This window comes from Myotis daubentonii, chromosome 8, assembly GCF_963259705.1.
Source record: "Myotis daubentonii chromosome 8, mMyoDau2.1, whole genome shotgun sequence".
In the NCBI taxonomy this organism is placed as follows: Eukaryota; Metazoa; Chordata; class Mammalia; order Chiroptera; family Vespertilionidae; genus Myotis; species Myotis daubentonii.
The window spans coordinates 29,763,403-29,786,649 of record NC_081847.1 but is presented as its reverse complement, the minus strand read 5'-3'; the positions used below and the strand labels follow the sequence as shown (position 1 = coordinate 29,786,649).

Below are 23,247 nucleotides of genomic sequence, written 5' to 3'. Positions count from 1 at the left end.
TTCTTCATTCAATAAACCTAAATGACCACAAGCACTAGCTCATCAGATACTTTGCCCTTAAGGAAGAAAATTAACATAAGGTTGGGAATGAAATTAACTAAGCAGTGATGAGAAGTGCAATGAACTGGAGAATTCTGCTCAGCCAAAGCTGCTTGGCTACCTTGCTCCAGTTGGTTGCAGTGTCTCAGTAACAAAGAAAAGCCAAAAATCAACATAATGTGAACCTTGCCATTTTTAAAAACAAAATGAAAGCCAACATCTGTGGTCACTAGTGTGCAAACTCTGCTCTTCACTAACCAAATTCTATCTTTTCCCGCTGTACCTTCAGCACTTGACAATTCTTGGCAGAAAGGAAGCAGTCAAAATGCTTCTGGCACACTGACCAGGTGAAGCTCATCCAGAGACAATGGGTCTGGAATAGCCATCATATGTAGACAGCTGATGCAATGGGGGAGGACTTTTAGACTTGAGAGGCATAATTGTTGCAAATAAGAAAATCCTTATAAGGCTAGGGCACATGGTTTGGCCAACACTATAAAGGCCAGGGTAGCCCTGATCGGTTTGGCTCAGTGGACAGAACATCGGCCTGCAGACTGAAGGGTCCCGGGTTCGATTCTGGTCAAGGCAGTGTACCTTGGTTGCGGGCACATCCCCAGTAGGGGGTGTGCAGGAGGCAGCTGATCGATGCTTCTCTCTCATCGATGTTTCTAACTCTCTCTCCCTTCCTCTCTGTAAAATAAAAATCAATAAAATATATTTAAAATAAAGGGGGGGGGGCCAGGGTAGAGGGGAGGGAGAGACAGCCACTTACTAGGTAATATATACATTTGGTGATTGACAACCATCCCTACTACCACAGTGCATACTCCCCTCCCACTTCTTTACTTGTCCAGCCCCTAAAGTCATCTGGCTTTCATACCTGGTAAGAGTAAATTGAGGCTTCTCCTAAATTTGACTTGCAAATATCCAACCTATTACCTAAGAATCTTATCCAACTCAAGATTTTCCCCAAGGACTAAAATGAAATAGACTACATAATGTAAGTGCTTGACACAACATTGGGCAAAGGGTTCAAGAAACATTCACTATTACTTTGGAGATCTAGATGTTTTCTTTCTTGAAAAATACACTTTTATTGATATCAGAAAGGAAGGGAGAGGGAGAGATATAGAAACATCAGTGCTGAGAGAGAATCATTGATTGGCTACTCCCTGCAGACCCCAACCCATGCCATGTGCCCTGACTGGGAAATCGAACTGTGACCTTCTGGTTCATAGTTGGCGCTCAACCACTGAGCCATGACAGCCGGGCTAGATGTTTTCTGTAAAGCACCAGAATATACAACTGCTGTCAGTGCATATTTACAGGGAGTCGGATCTTGGCTTAATAAACAGTATGCCTGTAACAATCCTAAATGGAATGAAATTATGAGCCTGAATGTTCATAGAACGAGGACCATCCCTCAGGGGACATCCAAGAAAGAACTCATGCTTTAGGAATCTGACTTTCATGGTCTCTGCTCTAAGGACCCTATAACAACATGCACAACATGATAAACTGTACTTATAATTTACATTTAAAAAATGCGGCTGAAGCCCTAGTTGGTTTGGTTCCGTGGATAGAGCGTTGGCCTGTGGATTAAAGGGTTCCGGGTTCAGTTCTGGTCAAGGGCACGAACCTCAGTTGCAGGCTCAATCCCCAGCCCTGGTCAGGATACCTGAGGGAGGCAACCAATCCATGTGTCTCTCTCGCATTGATGTCTCTCTTTCCCCGCTGCCCCCCCTTCCACTCTCTCTAAAAATCTATGGAGAAATATCCTCAGGTAAAATTAGATAAATAAAAAATGTGGCTGATCTCTGCAGATATGGAAAGATATACAAAATAGAATAGGTAGAACCTGGTTGGCATGGCTCAGTGGTTGAGCGTCAACCTATGAACCAGAAGGTCACAGTTCAATTCCAGGTCAGGGCACATGCCCTGGTTGTGGGTCGATTCCTGGGTGTGAGATGTGCAGGAGGTAGCTGATTAATGATTCTCTCTCATCATTGATGTTTCTTTTTTTTTTCTTTTTTTTAAAATATATTTTATTGATTTTTTTTTACAGAGAGGAAAGGAGAGAGATAGAGAGTTAGAAACATCGATGAGAGAGAAACATCGATTAGCTGCCTCCTGCACACCCCCCACTGGGGATGTGCCCGCAACCAAGGTACATGCCCTTGACCGGAATCGAACCCGGGACCCTTCAATCCGCAGGCTGACGCTCTATCCACTGAGCCAAACCAGTCCCGGCTCATCATTGATGTTTCTATCTCTCTCTCCATCTTCCTTCCTCTCTGAAATCAATAAAAATATATTTTAAAAAATAGGTAGAAAAAAAGAAATTATAAAACTATACAATAGGAGACCATGTGTTGTTGTTGTTGTTTTAAAGGATATACACATACATACTTAGAATGTTTCTGAAAGGGTATATAAGAAACTTATTAGATAACCTTGAGAAATGGGGTGGGGGAGCAAATGTTTACTCACCCCAACCAAATGCTTACTTTCCCCTTTATATCCTCCTGTTCCATTCCTCCCTATCCTTAAGAACAGCATCATTACCCTTACAAAAAAGACCTTCTGGTCTGAGCTTTGCTTTGCAAATACTGCCCAGGACAGAGCTTTGAATATTTCCTCACATCTTTACTGCCAAGGCCAAAGAACTTTAATCAGACTACTGGACTCCCCAACCTACCCTCCCATTAACGAAGTATCTAACCTTGGAGGCTGCTTCAGGTTACCCTCTTTGACCCTCATTTCCTGAGTTCATGTTTTTTTCCCATGTACATTATTCTGTGGGTGATCTCATGCAGCCCCATAGTTCCTGGATATATTGTCCCAACACTGACTCCCAAATTTCTACCTCCAGCCTAGACTCCCTTCCTGTACTGCAAACCTGTGCATTGCAACTGCCTTAACAACAGCTCTTTTTGAATGTCAAGCAGACATCTAAAACTTAACATACCCAAAGCTGAACTCATCTTCCCCAGTTAAACTTGCTCTACCCAGAGCCCTACAGATCCCAGCTAATAGCACTTCCAGGCCTCTAGCTGCGAATCCGCAACCTCAGAGTAAAAGAATGACTGGAAAGCAGGCTGACCTACAATGCCAGTTATCTAAAAATAAAAGTAGTCCTGGGTATTTGGATCTAAGATATCATTTAATCATTAAAATGTTTTCTGAAATATGTTTAAAGTTAACTCATTTTTAAGTGTAGGGTTTAGATTTTGACATTTTGAACATAAGTCACTTTTTGCACGCTAGGAAACAGAATCAAACTAAGGCAGTCTAGTCCCCTAGGGATCCAGGCCAAATCTTGCAATCTTCAGATCAAGGATATCATAAAACAAGCTAACAACAGTGTTACAAACTCTAAAATAAACAACCACTTATCTACATTTTTCCTTAGAAAACAGCCAAAAGTCTAGTCCTTAAAGGCATGACATACAGAACATCTTAATCTATAAAGGATAAACCCAAATTATATGGTGTCCAACCTAACTGTGAGCCAGATCAGTGCTGGCCAAACAATGGTGAGCAGAAAAAGTGTTTACATTTTGAAAACTTGCTCTGAGGTTTGAAATTCCTGCTTGCTCTGAATAAGAAAGCAAGTAAAAAGTATTTCAGATGCACCCACACTAATATTTGATTTTGCCAAGGTCTTCCACTAGAACAGGGGGTAAGATACTTATGTATTTTCAAAATAAATTACTTAGTAATAAGAAATTTGACATAGTGCATTCTTCCATTTACCAAAAGAACAAACTGATAATAAAGACTATTTAAAAGAAATGCTCAACTCTAAAAACGGTGGTGGCAGCAACACTTCCCATTACAGAATAACCTCCCACTTTCTCCAATTAACATTGCTATTCTTCCATGATACATGTTCATGTGGAAAAACTTGTCAGCTTTTGGTCAGGGCCAGGAGATAAAATATAGAGCATGCCCTAATTAGCTAATTGTAAGCTCTTAGGATGGACTCATAAAACATGGCCATTGTTTTGTTAAGCATCTGCAACCTGCAGAATTCCTTAGCCCTAAGCTATAGTTTCTGCTCAGTATCTTAAAGCTGAGCTCAGTCCCATCTGACTCTGCTCCTCAGGGCTGAGGTAGGTGCTAGTCATCAAAGTCTGGAATGTCATCGTAGGAGTAACCCCGGTAGCCTTTGGATGCATAGTAAGCGATGCGCAGGTGGTAAAACCCTGGCAGGAACACCAGGATGCCAATGATCAGAACAGGAACGGCCCGATCTGCCCCCTGGTGGCAAAAGGAGGCAAACGCATTAGTATCACACAAGTTATAAAATTTAAAATAAAATAAAACATGATGAGTCCAATCCATAGATCAGCATCTTATACTTTTCAGAGCATTTTCTTTGGATAGTACACTACTTAGCAAAGGTTTTACATCTCTTTTTCTCCTGACTACCAATTGTAGAAAAACTGTAAAATACAAAAAAATTACAAAGAAAATAAATTATCCATGTTCATAAGATATTTTGGCGTATTTTCTTCTGCTCCTTCTTTAAAGTTTTTAGTTATGAACACACCCTGTGCCTTGTTTTTGTCTCTTATAACAAGATATTGCCAAAATATTACTAAAAGCTCTTCATTGTGTGGTAGGGAGGTGACATAGTCAAAGGTACAAAATTCCAGTTATAAAATAAGTCCTGAGCATGGTGATTCCAGTTAAGAATGCTGTACTCTATATCTGAAAGTTGATGAGAGAATAGATGTTAAAAGTTCTCATCACACACAAAGAACGTATAACTGTGTGGTGATGGATGTGAACTAGACTTATTGTGGTGATCTTTCACAATGTATACAAATACTGAATCATTATATTATACACCTGGAACTAATATAATGGTTTTAAAAAATATATTGGATTTAATAGAAAATATCACACTGTAAACAAGTCCACTGATTTACTAGGTTAAACAGAATGACAGCACGATCATGTGTAAAAGCTAAAAACACAATGCTGATACCCAGCACAGAACTGAGAGGCCTGAGGCCGGCTCTGAAAGATCTTCACCAGAAACAGAGGCGGCAGCAGCTTGAAACGGGCACAAAGATAGGAGTAGGAGGCTTAAGAGAATACAAGGAAGGCAGAGCAATAGACGTACTTGTGAACAGGGGTGAAGGACAAAGGGACAAAAGGGCTCTATTTCCTGATGTTCTGGAAACATCAGAGCAGGCTACATGAACCTGAGAGGGATAGAAGGGCAGGGTATTTTAGGTGGGAAAAGGCAACTTTAGAAGCATTTGTATGCTGTCTTGGCACTCAGCTCCTAGGGAAGCAGAACACGTCCCTCATGCTTAAATAAACGAGCTGCTTGGCCCAGGCCCGATCAACTTGGATGAATAGCTCATTGAAATCATGCCAGTGTCTGTTGCCCCAGTGGGCCATCCTCTTATTGAGTATGTAAAATGGGGAGCCACAGTGAGGCCTTGGAACAAAACCACAGGGCTCTGGTGGGAAAAGGGTTTCCGCCTTCCTCCCTGTGCTGGAGAGCCCTAAGGGAGAGCAGTTTGATGTTGCTGGGTCCCTTGAGGCTCTGAGCTTATCAGCAAAGCCTTCTCTTTAGCCCTACCCTCCCAAATCCTCCCCAATAAGTCCTGAGTTCATGGAAAGGCCATCTGAGAGAGAGAAAAAGAAAAAAACCCAAAAAAATGGAGGAAAGAAAGGGACAATTTTTTCCCAAGGCACTTACCAGGGCGACTGCCTCCTTATGCTGATTATCTTTAGATAGAGGGTTTGTTCCTTAATCTGGAACAGCGATTCTCAAATAAGGGGCAGGCCTGCTCAAGAAGGGCTCTTGAGCCTCTCCTGGGGTTTTGTCCAATATAAGCAGCCCCTGTTCCCCCAAAATGAGAATCTACATATAATGGTAGAAATTCATGACAGGAGTGTTTTGTACATGTGAACTATGTCAAAGGCAGAACAAAAAGCTAAAAATCCTTAGTCTGTGTGGAGCAAAGATCAAAATTATGGAACGATGTTTTTTTTCAGATTAAGAGTAATGTTTCTCCCTCTCTCTTTTGTTGTTGTTGTTGTTAATCCTCTCCAGAGGATATTTTATTCCATTGATTTTTAGACAGAATGGAAGGGAAGGAGGGGGAAGAAAGGGAGAGGGAGAGGGAGAGAGAGAAACGTTAGTTGTTCCACTTATTTATGCATTCATTGGTTGATTTTTTAAAATCTTTATTGTTGCCCTAACCGGTTTGGCTCAGTGGATAGAGCATCAGCCTGCGGACTCAAGGGTCCCAGGTTCGATTCCGGTCAAGGGCATGTACCTGGATTGCGGGCACATCCCTGGCAGGGAGTGTGCAGGAGGCAGCTGATCGATGTTTCTCTCTCATCGATGTTTCTAACTCTCTATCCCTCTCCCTTCCTCTCTGTAACAAATAATAAAATATTTTAAAAAAAAAATCTTTGTTAAAAATTTTATATATATCCTCCTTTCCCTCCCCATAAACCTCTTCCAGCCCACTCCTGTCCCCTCAACCAGGTCCTCACCACCCCATTGTCTGTGTCCACATGTTAAACATATATGCATACATGTTCACTGGTTGATTTCTTCCCACCTACCCTCCCCTGCCTTCCCTCTGAGGTTCAACAGTCATTGGTTGATTTTTGTATGTACCCTGACTAGGGATGAAACCCACAACCTTGGTGTACTGGGACAATTCTCTAACCAACCAAGATACCCAGCCAGGGCTCTGAGTAAGAATAAGTTACAAACAAGTCTTTTCTCCTGTAGCTAAATTCCATATCTAGGCTCCATGCTGCAGAGCCAAAAACAGTAAGTTCACCCAATTATTTGGAGTAACCATATAATTCTGTCCTCCTAAAGACAATTCCCAGAAAGACCTGCCTGTCCCAGTGAGGTACTTGACACTAGGATTAACACAGGCTAATCACTGCATGGTTTCTTTAAAAACTGGCTTTTCTGGATTACAGAAGAGGTAAACACTGGAGAATGCTGCCTCACACAACCACTTCAAAAATACAACTAAAAGACGGAACGGACATCACCCAGAACCACAGGAAAGCTGGCTGAGGGGAAATTCTTCAACTAGAAGGAAAGAGAACAGCATACTGAGACTCAGAGGAGGCGCAGTGCGGAAAATACAAAGGTGCGGAGGTGCGCACGGAGCGGGCTGGTGGCTGAGGGCGCGGTTGTCGTTTTCAATCGGGAGGGAGGCTCAGGCCCTGAGCTCCAGTTCTGGGCGAGTCTCTAGGGACCCAGACTCAAACGGGAGAAGTGGGACTGTCTGGCATCGGTCGGAACTCGAGGGCAGCATACACGGACTGAAATAACGAATATTATACAGACTCCCAACAGCGGACCAGAGGAGTGCAAGAATCAAGTCAAAGATTTGAAATGCGAAGAAGCAAAAAACACCCAACCAGAAAAGCAAAATGAAAAAAGAATCCGAAAATGCGAAGATAGTGTAAGGAGCCTCTGGGACAGCTTTAAGCGTACCAACATCAGAATTATAGGGGTGCCAGAAGATGAGAGAGAGCAAGATATTGAAAACCTATTTGAAGAAATAATGACAGAAAACTTCCCCCACCTGGTGAAAGAAATAGACTTACAGGTCCAGGAAGTGCAGAGAACCCCAAACAAAAGGAATCCAAAGAGGACCACACCAAGACACATCATAATTAAAATGCCAAGAGCAAAAGACAAAGAGAGAATCTTAAAAGCAGCAAGAGAAAGAAACTCAGTTACCTACAAGGGAGTACCCATACGACTGTCAGCTGATTTCTCAACAGAAACTTTGCAGGCCAGAAGAGAGTGGCAAGAAATATTCAAAGTGATGAATGCCAAGAACCTACAACCAAGATTACTTTATCCAGCAAAGCTATCATTCAGAAGTGAAGGTCAGATAAAGAGCTTCACAAATAAGGAAAAGCTAAAAGAGTTCACCACCACTAAACCAGTATTATATGAAATGCTGAAAGGTATCCTTTAAGAAGAGGAAGAAGAAGAAAAAGGTAAAGATACAAATTATTAACAACAAATACACATCTATCAACAAGTGAATCTAAAAATCAAGTGAATAAATAATCTGATGAACAGAATAAACTGGTGATTATAATAGAATCAGGGCATAGAAAGGGAGTGGACTGACTATTCTTGGGGGGGAAAGGGGTGAGGGGGATGCAGGAAGAGACTGGACAATAATTGTGCACCTATGGATGAGGACAGTTGGGGGGTGGTGAGGGCGGAGGGTGGGGTGGGAACTGGGTGGAGGGGAGCTATAGGGGGAAAAAAGAGGAACAACTGTAATAATCTGAACAATAAAGATTTAATTAAAAAATAATAATAAAATAAATATTGGGTGTTTTTTTTAAAGAAAGAAATGGTTTTGCTAGTCATGTCATTTCTGAGTCCAGCTTAGGAAATGGTACATTCCCTGCTGTTTATCTTGAAAAAGTTTCTTATGCCTAAACCATGTTAAAATTACAAATTGCTATCAAAATCCTTTAACTTCTGCTTAAACTTGTTTTAGATTTTTTTTTTTTTAATGAATAGCTTACTGGTCAAGTCATAATCACCTCACCTATTTTGGCAGAGTGTCAGGTGGCAGGCTAGTTTAGTCTCTCAGGCTGGGCTTTCCTTGACAGTGTAGCTCAACTTCTAGCTTTATGGGTGCCATCATGTTCAACCCCTGCCTTCTCCAGACACTGCCACTGGAATTGACAATGGCCTTCATCTGTAGTTTAGGATTCCTTAAATGCCACAGTCATCCTGACCCAGTCAGAAGGTCAGCAAAACTATCAGCCCACAGTGGCAGAGAAAGGGTTCTGCTGCCCTAAACCTCATCTCCATTATCCCTTTCCCTGCTCCCCTCTCCTTTGGCCCAGACCACAGACCAGATTTCTGCCCTGATTTCCCTCTGAACCTCCAGTTGTAGCTGGAACAGAAACTCTGTTCTACTCCCTGAGCTTCTTGGATGACTCTCCACATCCCAGCCAGGAACTGAGCCTATGCTATGGAGGCCTCAGCAGTCACCTGCCAGGCTTTGATTTCATCTGCTCCCCAGAGAAGAAGTGTCTTGTTCGGGTCTTCATGTCTGGACTTATCCAGCTACTGACCAGGCTCAAGGATGCAGAAGGATGAACCTAGGATTCTGCCAGGATCAGTCTCTGAAAAGAATTTCATTTCTCCAAGCCCTTTTCTTATCTTGTCCAGGGTCGTCATCACCAAGCTCAGGAGTTAGCTAACTGAGGTTATTCCACCTGTGGACCTTCTGCTCCTTCTCCATGCCACTTAAATTGCCACCAGCAAGGGTTAGGATGTCACTGATGAGTGACAAAATTTTTATGTTAACATAATTTTTAAGAACTCACTGTTTTATACTTTTCACCCTCCACATCTACTGATTATTGGCATAGTCACTACTTGACCATGCCAAGGATCATTTCTACTCTTGATGACGCTTTTATAGCTTTCCATATGCCTCATAGTCTCTTGGAAATGCACTTCAGGAAAAATGGAATGTCAAGTAGGTGACAAGTGGTGACATTCCGCTGATTCTTGGATAAATTGAATCAATGAATATCCAGGGATGGTATTTCATAGCTGTCTATATTTTTTTGTAAAGGAAGGGTCTCTGGTTTGCTTACCTTGCAGGCTATTGAGTGTACAAATGAGATTAAGAACATAAAACCACTTGTCAACTCTCAAGTGCCATACAAATGCAGCTACTTAATATAGTTAAGTGATGCCCATGCACTACTAATTTTAGTTTCTAATATGATATGAATTTATTTATTCTGCTTATGTAGTAGCTACAAATTTTTCAGATTTTAGGTACATATAAAAAGAAGATGTAACTTCTTTTTCTGCAACCCATTCTACCAATTGAAGGAGGGCTTGATTTTTTTTAAAAACATATTTTATTGATTTTCTACAGAGAGGAAGGGAGAGAGATAGACAGTTAGAAACATCGATGAGAGAGAAACATCGATCAGCTGCCTCCTGCACATCCCCTACCAGGGATGTGTCCGCAACCCAGGTACATGCCCTTGACCGGAATCGAACCTGGGACCTTTCAGTCCGCAGGACGACGCTCTATCCACTGAGCCAAACCGGTTCCGGCAAGGAGGGCTTGATTTTTGTCTAACTTAGTCAAATTGGTATTTTCTGACATTTCAGAAATTCTTCTCAGTTCTTCCCAGAGTTTGTACACTTTCTGGGGATTTTTTTCCCTTTAAATCAAAGTTAGGCTACTGGGAGAGTAGGTAGGAGACTCCTGGTTGATAGCTAACATCACCCTTGTTTTGGCACCCACTGCTGATGACTCAGTTCCCATTAGCCTCCAGCCAATGGTCAGTGTACTCTGTGTTCTCTAGTTCAGGTCCATGGCCCTCTATTTGCACTCCCTTCCTCGTTTGAAGTGATGGGAAGCTTTTGGAGGTCCTCGTATGCTACTTCAAGGGCTGCTAGATATCTTAGACACTGGTTCTGTGTGTATATCACTCTTTCTAGGAATCTGTTGCTCCACAATATGGGAACAATCTAAATCTTTGCTTTTCTGACTCACCTCCATCTCCATAGTCCAAAGAAAGTTTTTAACAAGACTAAGAGAGGAATAGATTCTTATAGAAAGCTCATCTAGCATTCTTCCCAAATCTATTTGACTAATTGAAACTTGGCTCTCATACTCCAGTGCCTAAGCTTTTGACCCTAACATCCATTCCTCAACCAATAGCCTCTGTTAAAACATTAAAACTCTATTTAAAGAGTTTATACTTCATTGCTCCTTTTCTCATGGTCATTACTATGTCTCTGATAGATGCCTCCTGAAATAAGGGAAAGGGACCTAAGGTAAAAGAAATGTTCTGTAGTATTTGGATTGTGTGGGGATAACATAGGAGCATGCATTTTTAATACTCGTTAAACTCTATACTTAACAAATGTGCATTTTCTTATATGTAAATTATACCTCAATCAAATTGATTGAAAATATTTATAAAAGTGTGTGCACATATACTCTCACACACAGGATAGTATTGAAATATTACCTACATTGCACTTATCTGATCAGCTTTGCCTTCTTTTCTAATGAGCAAATTCTAACTATAGTAGATATTATAAATATGACTTCTCTAATTTGAAAAATCATTTTTCCATTCTTATTATATTGCTTTAATTCTTGAATTTTTGTTTTCCTTTAGCCTACATCAAATTCACTCTCCTTACTCCTCATTTTTCCTTTCTATAATCTGAGTGTATCATTTTTCACTAGCTACTTTATTTCTGCTCTGTGTATGAAATACATGTTGCTGTAGTTCCATAGACATGTTTGTTCCATAGACATTTGTGCTGAGCTAGGTGAATGATGGCAAAATCCAGAGATTATTCAGATATTCCAAATGTAATAATTAAGAACCTTGGATGGAGAAGAGATTAGACAACTGCATCTCTCTCTCTACTAACCCCATACTGGCATCAGATGTTTAGTTTTCTATGGCAATGGCTGGTTCTCTATATGGATGTCTTTTTAAAATAAAATTTATTAATAATCCACATTTTTGCAAGGCATTAATAAAATACATTAAGAATAATTTTTTTTTCTCAAATGACTCCTAAAAACATAAAGCATAAAAGGATCTATATTTCTGGTTTGTTATGATGAAGAAATGAATATTTATTTGCATTCACTATTGAAGTGATGGATTCTTAGGTCCTATGCTATTTCGTAATTCCACAGTTTTGATTTGGGGAAAAGTGTAACAAAGTGCCATCACAAAAAAATTATCATTTTTTGCATATAATTGTGTAAGTGATCAATGCATTGATATTATGTAAATTGCAGCATAAAATTTATTCAAATAAGTGAATCACTGAAAGATCATTTTACATCTTACAAATTATGAACAACAAATACGCATCTATCGACAAGTGAATCTAAGAATCAAGTGAATAAATAATCTGATGAACAGAATGAACTGTTGATTATAATAGAATCAGGGACATAGAAAGGGAATGGACTGACTATGCTTGGGGGGGAAAGGGGTGTGGGAGATGCGGGAAGAGACTGGACAAAAATCGTACACCTATGGATGAGGACAGTGGATGGGGAGGGCGGAGGGTGGGAACTGGAAGGAGGGGAGTTATGGGGGTAAAAAAGAGGAACAAATGTAATAATCTGAACAATAAAGATTTAATAAAAAAACAAAAAACAAGAAAAAGCACTGCGCTGCGGGGGAGAGGAGAGGAGAGGGCGGCCCACGACTCTCCGGGGCGCAGGCACGATTACGCCCGGCGGCCTGGCGGCTGTTGAATGTTTCTACACTAGGTGTTCTGCTTGCCTGCGGTGCCTTCTCCAAGAGGGGCAGCAGGTAAGGAGAAATGGCCACGGTGTTGTTATCAGCTCAGGATCAGGCAATTACTCTGATAACATGCGGACAGGTTTCTGCCCAAGCCAGAACCGACCAACCAGGGCTCCCGAAGACCAGCCTTTCACCTTGGTGACTCAGTCCTCCTTAAGAATCTACATCCAAAAGCCTTGGAGCCTAGGTGGATGGGACCTCACACTGTAATCCTTACAACCCCCACTGTGGTCAAGCTGCTTGTGGCAGCTTGTGGCACCACCTCTCCAGACTCAAGAGGAGCAGCATGACTTCTATAATTGTGAGGTGTTGGGCCCCACTAAGGTCCGCCTTAGTCCCCCTCCTCCTCCTCCTTCTCCTCCCAGCCCTGAGCGACCTCCACCCACCTCAACCCACTTATGTGTGGAGGTTCAAGGTCCGTGATGCCTCCCGAAACTCCAGAGCCCACCCTGCCCCCACGGATATGCTACCAGACCAGTAATCCGGTAACTGGGGGACGAGTCACTTGGAACTGTACCCAAAACCACACCGCAGCCAGTCTCACCAAGGCCAGCCCGGGTACCTTCTTTTGGTGCAATGGCACCTTAAGCAACTGCATAAACTCCTCTGACCCCGGGCCTTGCTTCGTGGTCACAGTAGTTCCCCAACTAACCTTGTATGGAGAGTCAGAGCTTTCCTGGCTGCTCCCTTCATCCTGCCCCTGGGCCTGCCGGGCCACCTTCCTCCCTGTCATGTTAGGGGTGAGTATCGCTGCCTCGGTAAGCCTCACCAGGGGGCCCTCGGGAACAGTCTGGTCACTGCTCAGTACTTTAATGACAAGCTCCAGTTAGCCCTGGAGTCTAATACTGCCTCTCTAGCCTCCCTACAGTGGCAAGTAACATCAGTAGCCCAAGTAGCCCTACAGAACTGGCGCGCCTTAGACCTTCTGACTGCAGAAAGAGGAACCTGCATATTCCTTCAGGAGGAGTGCTGCTACTACATCAACGAATCCAGAGTAGTGGAGCAAAACGTGCAGACCCTGACTAAGCTGAGTGAAGAACTACATGCAAGACACTCCCGGGACAACTCTCTTTTCGGCTGGTTCCAAAGCCCCTTAGCAACCTGGGTCCTACCCATGACAGGGACCCTGATTCTCATCTGTGTCTTTTTTCTCCTAGCCCCCTGCCTCCTCAAGTTCATCTGCTCCCGGATCGCGGAGATGTCACGGGTGACTGTAAATCAGCTCTTGCTCCATTCCTACACTTGGCTGCCCTCCGACCTGCCTCTGCCTGACCCTGGCCCTCTCCCTCGTTGTCCCTGGTTAGCAGGAAGTAGTCAGAATGAACTGGAGCCCCCATCACCAAAAAGGCTGGGATGTTAGGTCGAAGGGGAGCCTAAGAGCCCATACATGCCACCGCAAAGCAGATGGTGATGGAGATAATGGACCCTTCCCTGGAATCCATAACGACCCCCACACAGATACTGGCTCCTTCCTGGAATCCGTGACAACCCCCGTGGCGGGAACTTCCTCAGCTGAATACCATGAGGACCCCCTCAGTGGGAACTTCCTCAACTCATGCCCCCCCGCCCCTCATCAAGCACCTGTATAAAAAGAAATGCCTCCCTCCCTGTTGGCATGAATTCACTGGCCCTGCCTTTGGGGCTCATAGATTTCGCTCGGGGATGCAGATTAAACCTTTCCTTTTCTTTCAAAAAACAAAACAAAACAAAACAAAAAAAACAAAAAAAAAAACCTGGCTTTTCTGTTTCTTTCTCTTTGATACTGTACAAGGGGTCCACCAACATGTGGGCCAGGAATCAAACCGGAACCTCCTGGTTCATAGGTCAACGCTCAACCACCGAGTACACCAGCTGGGCCAGGGATCAATCTTAATATCAACTAAAAATGAGGATAATTATTATGTCCTTCCTAAAGTTCTCTATGCTATATCAATGTTCTCAAAATGTAGTCCTTGGACCACCAGCATTTCCTGGAAACCTTTTGGAAATGCAAATTCTCACATCCCATTCTAGACTTAACTAGAATTGGAATCTCTGGGAGTGGGAGCAAGAAATCTGTGTTAACAATTCCGCAAGGTAATTATTCAGACTGACACTGAAGTTTGAGAATCACATTCTTTCTAAACTAAACTAAATCCAAATTGAAATAAGTACCTAGCCCTGGCAGAATAGCTCAGTTAGTTGGAGAGAGAATAGCTCAGTTAGTTGGAGAGTCCAAGCCTGTGGGTTCAATTCCCGGTCAGAGCACATACAAGCAGCAACCAATGAGCCCTAGCTGGTTTGGTTCAGTGGATAGTGTGGGCCTGTGGACTGAAGGGTCCCGGGTTAGATTCCGATCAAGGGTATATGTCCGGGTTGTGGACTCAATCCCCAGTAAGGGATGTGCAGGAGGCAGCCAATCAATGATTCTCTCTCGTCATTGATGTTTCTATCTCTCTAGCCCTCTCCTTTCCTCTCTGAAATTAAAAACAAAAAGCAACCAATGAATGCATAAATAAGTGGAACAACAAACTGATGTTTCTCTCTCTCCCTTCCTCTTTCCCTCTAAAGTTAATAAATAAAAATTTAAAAATAATAAACAAACCCCTAACTCTAACCATTTGCAAGAAATATGAGAAATAAAACAAGGTAAATGACAGTAAGACAACACCCCTGGATATATGTAAAAACTGTTAGAGACACATACTGAAGATGAACACTTAAGAATTTACCAGGAAAATGTAAATCTGGTATTTGGTTTAATAGACAGGAAAAAAAGTTGAGGGGGATAGATGATAGATGAAACAAAATGTTTATAACTCTTGATGCTGAGTGGTGGACACATGGGGGTTCGTTATATTATTCCACCTATTTCTGTTTTGTTTGAAATGTCTGTAATAAAAAGTGAAAAAACCCCAAACAAAAGCTATTACTGATTTTCTTAATATCTTTATCCTTTTTTATAAAGTAGTCTTTATAAACCATACAAGGTAAAATGGTATTTGTTGAATGTGGATCTCACTTCCACTTTCAATTTTTATAACATGATTAATAGACTCTTTACTGTACTCCTGAGATTTATACTGCATGCTGCAATAAAAGTGAACTGAAGGTGCAGTCCTGAAGTCAGGTGTTCAAACTGGATACCAAGTGAACATCTGGTGGCCATATAATAGTTTTAAGCAGCTAAGGACCTAATTAGATATACTTCCTAATTAGATATACTTCTTAAAACCCACATACAGCCATTTTATTGTGACAGTGCTACTATTGCCAAGTCCAATGATAATGCCCAGTTTCAGTTCTTGGCTGTGTTCCTTCTGCAGAGCAATGTGACCATAATCCCTTCGCCTGGTGTGTGTTGAAGAACCAACATAAATTATGGTCAATGCAACTTCAGAACAACTTAGATGCTGTGTTTAAGTGTCTGTATACAGCCCAAGAACCACCAAACATCACTTCAGGTTTCTAAGGTATCGTACTGAAGCTCAACAGGGACTGCAACCAAATCCCAATATAAGAAGGCTCTGATTCATGAGCCAAGAGTCCTCACTTGGTTAGTGGCCCCAAGCCACTACCACACAAGCCTTACTCTTTCTCCCCAAACAGACTAGAATGTAGCACTGCAAAGCTGCAACAACAGTGTTCTACTCCAGTTACAGTCTTTGTCCTTCAGGAGTCCTTGATGCCAGGCTTAGTTTTGCTGTCCCAAACTATGAGAGTGGGAAAAGTGCCCAACATCTCAGAAGAAAAATTTGCTGACCTGCCGCCACCCTCCTCAGAGGAACTGTGGGAGAAGTTGGCTGTGCTCAAAGGAAGAAACACATCTTTTGTTATCAGAGAACAAAATCTTTATAAAACAAAACAAAACAAAATCCTTTTCTTCTTTCTGCTGTGCTACTAGATTCGAATATAAAACAATAGAGCCCTAGCTCACATTTTTTAAAAATATATTTTATTGATTTTTTTACAGAGAGGAAGGGACAGGGATAAAGAGTCAGAAACATCAATGAGAGAGAAACATCGATCAGCTGCCTCCTGCACATCTCCCACTGAGGATATGCCCGCAACCAAGGTACATGCCCTTGACCGGAATCGAACCTGGGACCCTTGAGTCTGCAGGCTGACGCTCTATCCACTGAGCCAAACCGGTCAGGGCCCTAGCTCACATTTTAAAGACCTCATGGCAAATTCCCACAAACCCTCCAGCTTACCCCTTTGCTGATATAGCCCGCCAGCAGGAGGGAGCCTATGATGATGAGAAAGGTGCCAATCAAAAACAGTACTGTAGCAAGTGCAATGGCCTTATATGGAATCTTAGGAGGGCTTTTCTTAAACTGAAAGAGAAACAAAAAAAGACAAGAGCATTATGAAAATACCAGGGCCGATACTTTAAAGCAAGGAGGATAATGAGAACCAATAGGAATGCTTCATGTGTCTTGAAGTAAGTCCTACCACCCAGTGCAGCTCTGGGAGAGAAAGGAAAGGGATAGGTAGGAGATGAAGCTCTAGTGACTGCTCCACCAGCAGTCCCAGCAGAATGTTATTCTTCCTAGTTCTAGTCTCATTCCACAGACCATAAAAAAACTACTTTCTTACAAAACAAAAGGTACTTTATGGTTATTCATTGATTAGATATGTATTAGTTAAGTGCTTGGTACATGGAAGGCTGTACTGATCTCCAGGGATTCAAGAGTGAACATCTGGAGGAGCTGTGTCAAACAGTAAGTAAAACAGAGTATTTATTAAGCTTGTACCCAGGAGAAGGAAAGAAAATAAGTGATTTCTGGCTTTTATTGATTTTTTTTTTTTTTTACAGAGAGGAAGGGAGAGGGATAGAGAGTTAGAAACATTGATGAGAGAGAAACATCGACCCCCCCCCCCCCCCCACTGGGGATGTGCCCAAAACCAAGGCACATGCCCCCGACCGGAATCGAACCTGGGACCCTTCAGTCCGCAGGCCGACGCTCTATCCACTGAGCCAAACCAGTTAGGGCGATTTCTGGCTTTTAGAGTTAAGTCAGCATAGCGTCCAAGCTTTTTAGAAACAGCGTTTTCTAAAGCATTAGTTGCCTGCCACCACCCACCTCAGAGGAACTGTGGGAGAAGTTGCCTGCCCCACGGAACAAGTAACCTACCACCTACCTTCACAAGTTCAATTCAAGGTTAAGATTCACAAACAAACTTTCTAAAGTTTGGTTCATGACTCTCTCTGACCTAACTGGCTGGAAACTTCCCAGATACACTAAAAAACGAAAACAAAACAAAACACCTCTCTCCTTCAAGTGCAGGTCCAAAAAGAGTACAAAGAATAATTGATTTGTTTATTTTTAAAAGGATGGCTGCCTGCTTCTTTTTCCTTGGCCCTCATTCCACCTAAAATATTCTCCTCTACGGAGAAATGGGCAAAAGGAGATGCTATGCCATTAAGTATTTTGTAAAAAATCATCAAGGTAGCCCTAGCTGGTTTGGCTCACTGGATGAAGCGTCGGCCTGCGGACTGAAGGGTCCCAGGTTCGATTCCGGTCAAGGGCATGTACCTTGGTTGCGGGCACATCCCCAGTCGGGGGTGTGCAGGAGGCAGCTGATTGATGCTTCTCTTTCATCGATGTTTCTAACTTTCTATCCCTCTCCCTTCCTCTCTGTAAAAAATCAATAAAATAATTAAAAAAAAAATCATCAAGGTAGCCCTAACCAGTTTGGTTCAGTGGACAGAGCATCGGCCTGCGGACTGAAGGGTCCTGGGTGCGATTCCAGTCAAGGGCATGTACCTTGGTTGCGGGCACATCCCCAGTAGGGGTGTGCAAGAGGCAGCTGATCGATGTTTCACTCTCATCGATGTTAACTCTCTATCCCTCTCCCTTCCTCTCTGTAAAAAATCAATAAAATGTGTTTTTTTAAAAATCATCAGGGTTGCCAAAACCGGTTTGGCTCAGTGGATAGAGCGTCGGCCTGCGGACTGAAAGGTCCCAGGTTCGATTCCGGTCAAGGGCATGTACCTGGGTTGCGGGCATATCCCCAGTGGGAGATGTGCAGGAGGCAGCTGATCGATGTTTCTCTCTCATCGATGTTTCTGACTCTCTATCTCTCTCCCTTCCTCTCTGTAAAAAATCAATAAAATATATTTAAAAAAAAATCATCAGGGTAGGGTACAAGCTTAATAAATACTCTGTTTTACTTACTGTTTGCCACCAAAAATACCTTTAATAAACTGGATCTCATGGCGTCAGGAAAGAGGAAGGAATTCCACAATCTGCTGGCTTTAGCAGTTAGTTTCTCTCTTAAAAGGTGAACTGGCTTTGACTAAAGTATAAACAAACTGATGACATAGCCCTTAACATTTTTTTTTTCTACTTAACAAAACACAGTCTGAAAAAACAAACAAACAAACAAAAAAAACACAGTCTGATTATTTTTCAGATAAACTAAATAAAATTTGCAATTGCTGGACTTTGGCATTACAACTAAAAATGCTTAAAAAGGAACTGTATTCATATTGGTATGAAACAGCTCCGCCAAGATCCCTCCTTCTGCAGGCTATGGCTGGGTTTCTTTCTTGCTGCTCCCTCTAATCCCCAGGGACAGTTAGCAAAAACCTACCGTCAGGTCTTCCTGCTAGCTCATCAGAAACAGAGCCAGCCAGTCTCATCAGCTCTCTTGTGCACTTACCTGAAGGTCAATGTAGCCATCATCTGTGCTAGAGAGTCTGGAGTATTTCACTTTACTACTGGGGATTCCAGCAGCCAGGTTAGTACGAGATGGCATCATAACACACTGACACAGCTACAGTCTGAAAACAAGGAACACTGTTAATGTCTGCAAGCAACAACGGTGTTTTATAGCTCATAAATTCAGGCATCTCAGATGCAGTGATTTGGAGTTTTGGGCTGTGATGACATACTAGCAACTGGCAATTTAGGCTCCATTGCTCTTAGAACCTGATCTTCTTTTAACAAAATGAAAATAGCCTCATTATATATCCACTCTGGTTTGTCCTGGTAGAATGAAAGTCAAGACAATGACTAAGAACCAGAACTCATATATATCTTGCCACCGACATTCCCTTGCCTCCTAATTTTTCCAGTCATACAGGGTGGAAGAGTAATGACTTAAGTCCAAGTCTACCTGAAGGTCAATGTAGCCATTATCTATGCTGGATAATCATTTTTTTTTCTATGCTGGCGAATCGTAAGTATTTCACTTTACTATTGGGGATTCCAGTAGCCAGGATGGTACAAGGTAGCATCATTTGGACTTACGCAAAGTCCAAATTTTCAACCATTCTGCTATAGCAGTGATTCTCAACCTTCTGGCCCTTTAAATACAGCTCCTCATGTTGTGACCCAACCATAAAATTATTTTCGTCGCTACTTCATAACTGTAATGTTGCTACTGTTATGAATTGTAATATAAATATCTGATATGCAGGATGGTCTTAGGCAACCCCTGTGAAAGGGTCGTTCGACTGCCAAAGGGGTCGCGACCCACAGGTTAAGAACCGCTGTGCTATAGTGTTGTTTGCCTTTTGTCCCTGCTTCAGAAAAAAAGCAAGAGGAACATATACTCAAGTGATTCTCGTATTTGCCAGGGAGGAAGGAGAGGGTGGGGAATAGATTACACTCATATCTACATTTTGCCTATTTCCCCCTGATGAATATCATGCTGTTAATGAAAATGATTTGTAAAGCTTCTTGTTGTAAATTTGGATAAGCTCCTGGCTATCAGTACTGTACCAGTGGCTTCTGATTTTCCTGCCTCTCTGCCCCACTCAAGCAGTGAAAGTAGTGATTTCATTTTCCAGATTACTACTATAATTTGAAAAAATCATGGCCATTTAGTCACTTGTTTAAGAGATAGTAGATAAGATTTAAAAACAATGACATTTAGGAACATTTGAGATCTTGCTCCCCAGCCTATGTAGTCAGTTTTAGTTCAAATAAACTCTTACAAAATTAAAAATAAAACAAAACACATTTGAGCCCTGGCCAGCACGGCTCAGTGGTTGGAGTGTCAGTGCAAGAACGGAAGGATCTCAGGTTCAATTCCCAGTCAAGGCAAGGGCACGTGCCTAGATTGAAGGTTCTATCCCACCCTGGCCCTGGTGTGTCTCTGTCCCATCTGTTCCCCACCCCACCCCTATCCCCTGCCCCACACCCCTCCCTTCCACTATCTATAGAGAATTAATGGAAAAAATATCCTTGGGTGAGGATTAGGAGAAAAAAAGACATTGAAATAAAAAAACATTTGTACACTTTTCCTCCATAAAGCCACTGTTATATATATATATATATATATATATATATATATATATATGTGTGTGTGTGTGTGTGTGTGTGTGTATATATATATATATATAAAAGAAGTAAATCTATTTTGATTGTGAAGCTATTCGATTTCTTCTAAAAGAGAAAATTAGGTATTTCAATAAGGGCAACATAAAAAAATGTGGAGAGCGGCTACAGAGTTTGGACAAGTTCAAGCCTTGGACTGAGGAGAGGGCTCAGTCCTCTCATTGCCACGTGCAAGTCCCAGCCTGGAGGGCAGGGCCCTCCCAGCACAATTACAGCCAACAGCTGTAGTTGTAAGCTTGAACCTATGGTCCGAACATGTGGCCCCACGTGCCTGAGTGATGTGGGCTTGACAGAGTTCAGGTGCATGTAATTGAGTAGGCCCGAAACCCACGGGAATGTTGTAAACATCTTGACCATGCCCTTACTTTGCCTCCTGGAATCCGGCTATAAAATAAAGACACGGGCTGTGGTCTCTGGTGCTGCCGTCTCTCTCCATCGGAGAGGGCAGCGTTCCTCCGTGACCCAGCTTTCTTCTCTTGTCTTTTCTCAATCCTTCACTGCCCCCACTCAGGCTCACCGAACCTGGCTGAGCTGGCACTACACGTAAGGCGCCCTGGGGCTGAGTATGCCATGGCTGTGCCAGCTCGCCACAAAAAAACAAACCAGCAAAGCCTGGCCTTCCTCTGTTATGACGCTTTATAAATAATCATTATAGTAACGGCAGTAAATAATTACTGGTTAGGTGGCAGGTGCTTTATATGTACTTAATCCCAGATATTAGTGAGTTATGTTAAATGGCCTCCATTTAACCTAAACTAATCAGCTTTCTAAAGGAAATGGTGCTAAATGCTCATATTCCTTTTTAGTAATTACATGCTGGTGCAGATATCAAGTATTGAAACAAAAAAAGAGTATGCTAACTTATATGCCGCCCTAAAAGGTGTTAAATAACAAAATTCAACTAGTTCGAAGATCTAATTGGCTCTATTGCTGAAGTGATGAAACAGGCGCATCCCATCCAGCAGCTGAGAGGGAGTGCGATGAGTTGTACACAGTGGAAGGTTTTTTATCCGCAGAAAGAGGGGACTCAAACTGCAATGAGGTTTAGTTTTGGTTTGATTACATGGCTGAGCAAAAGTTACTCCATCTGGCCTCTTGTTGATGGTTTTTTAAACAAATGGTTAAACTGAATCAAATACTAGGTTTTTAAATGTTTTGGTCCGATTACATGGTAATCTAAACTTAATTCTATCAAACTTAAAGTCCAAACTACCCATATGTGGGGGTTTAGGAGGGCATTTAATCACCTCCGATTTGCATTAGTCAAAGTTTCTGTGCTCTGCCGTTAACTACTCATACACCCGCCACAAGACAAAAAAGCGCAGGCCGTGAGGGAGGGGAGAGGAATAAGAATTCTAAGAGGGAAAAGGAAACACGGGAACCGATGTTTTCGAAGTTCCCAACAGGGTTTTTACCAACTCCAACGCAACCCCCCAATTCCCTCAGTGCTGCAGTCATTTTAAAAGCAACAGCAGTGCCGGCACGACGCGCCTGCACACACACTACTTTCCTGCCCGTCTCCGGACCTCGCCAGGAAGAGAAGGAAGAACCCACACGAATTCTGACCGAAAACAAACTAAACCGGTTTCTGGACAGAGGCCAGCGGTGCGGACTCGGGGCTGGACTCAGCGGGGAGCCGCCTCCGCCCCGCCGGGAGCCGGCAGGGCCACTGGGCGCCCGCCCCGCCGTGCGCACCCCTTACCCGAGCGCCGTGCCAAGTCGTCCGCGCGTCGACTGCCCGCTCGCCGTTGGGAACGGAGATGCTCATGACACGCCTCACCTAACTGCCACCAGCCCCACCCCGCCCCGACCGGATCAACGCCGGAAACGGCGTACAGGAAGGCGGCGCATCGGAAGTGGCGTCACCGGGAGCGACGCCCTCTCAACCCGCTTTCCGGAAACATTTCTGCCCCGCGCTAGGCCAGTGGTCGGCAGATCGGGGCTCTCTCGGGCTTGCAGCCGGCCACCTCCGCGCCCGCCTGGCTCAGTCAGGCCCTGGACAAGCCAACGGTCTCTCCTGGCTCTTCCGGTAGTGGCGCCCCCCCAGGAGGCGGAGGCCGATGCTGATCCTGTCGGACCTGAGCTGTCGGGCCAAGTGCCCAGGGCAGCCACCCTTCCCAGGGGGCGAGCTGTAGTCTTGCCAGTCATTACCTCAACTTCGCTCTTAAGCGGCCCCACTTTTTATTGCTTAAAATATTACGAGTAGGACATTTGCCTTTTTCCCCCCTTGACCTTCCCCCAGCCTCCCCTACCCCGTGTCTTGTGTCCATTGGTTATGCATATAAGCATACAAGTCCTTTGGTTGATCTCTTACCCCCTCAACCCTCCTCAGCCTTCCTGCTGTAGTTTGACAGTCTGTTTAATGCTGCTCTGCCTCTGTATCTATTTTTAAAAAAAATATATTTTATTGATCTTTTTATACAGAGGAAGGGAGAGGGATAGAGTTAGAAACATCAATGAGAGAAACATCGATTCAGCTGCCTCCTGCACAACCCCTACTGGGCATGTGCCGGCAACC

At 43.1% G+C, this 23,247-nt stretch overlaps 1 protein-coding gene and 1 long non-coding RNA gene across 4 annotated transcripts; both read right to left on the bottom strand.

Annotated features, from left to right (window-relative positions):
- Positions 1 to 42: 42 nt before the first annotated feature.
- On the bottom strand, positions 43 to 22,581 carry TMEM230 (transmembrane protein 230). Of its 3 annotated transcripts, XR_009454035.1 has the most exons (5): positions 22,432 to 22,581; positions 19,048 to 19,168; positions 16,593 to 16,715; positions 3,540 to 4,302; positions 43 to 3,503 (listed from the first exon to the last, which is right to left on the bottom strand). XR_009454035.1 is itself a non-coding variant. In XM_059705610.1 (4 exons), exons 2-4 carry the CDS (start codon positions 19,144 to 19,146, stop codon positions 4,162 to 4,164), a joined length of 363 nt encoding a protein of 120 aa, XP_059561593.1. In that variant the 5' UTR covers positions 19,147 to 19,168; positions 22,432 to 22,581; the 3' UTR covers positions 43 to 4,161. The 3 variants fall into 3 exon arrangements, 2 of the variants coding, with proteins under 2 accessions (XP_059561593.1, XP_059561594.1); XM_059705610.1 differs by having other exon boundaries at positions 43 to 4,302; XM_059705611.1 differs by having other exon boundaries at positions 43 to 4,302; positions 22,476 to 22,565.
- Positions 18,510 to 19,041, bottom strand: LOC132239387 (uncharacterized). The gene is made up of 2 exons (XR_009454038.1): positions 18,770 to 19,041; positions 18,510 to 18,731 (listed from the first exon to the last, which is right to left on the bottom strand). It is a non-coding gene; the product is annotated as an uncharacterized LOC132239387 (long non-coding RNA).
- Positions 22,582 to 23,247: the final 666 nt, after the last annotated feature.

What these genes read in the sequence shown, in the direction of transcription:
- TMEM230 (XM_059705610.1), bottom strand. Translation starts at nt 19,146, where the DNA reads ATGATGCCATCTCGTACTAACCTGGCTGCTGGAATCCCCAGTAGTAAA. An exon ending in ATGGCTACATTGACCTTCAG is followed by an intron (nt 16,716 to 19,047) that starts GTAAGTGCACAA and finishes TTTCTCTTTCAG; the next exon opens with TTTAAGAAAAGCCCTCCTAA. An exon ending in CGGGCTATATCAGCAAAGGG is followed by an intron (nt 4,303 to 16,592) that starts GTAAGCTGGAGG and finishes TTTTGCCACCAG; the next exon opens with GGGGCAGATCGGGCCGTTCC.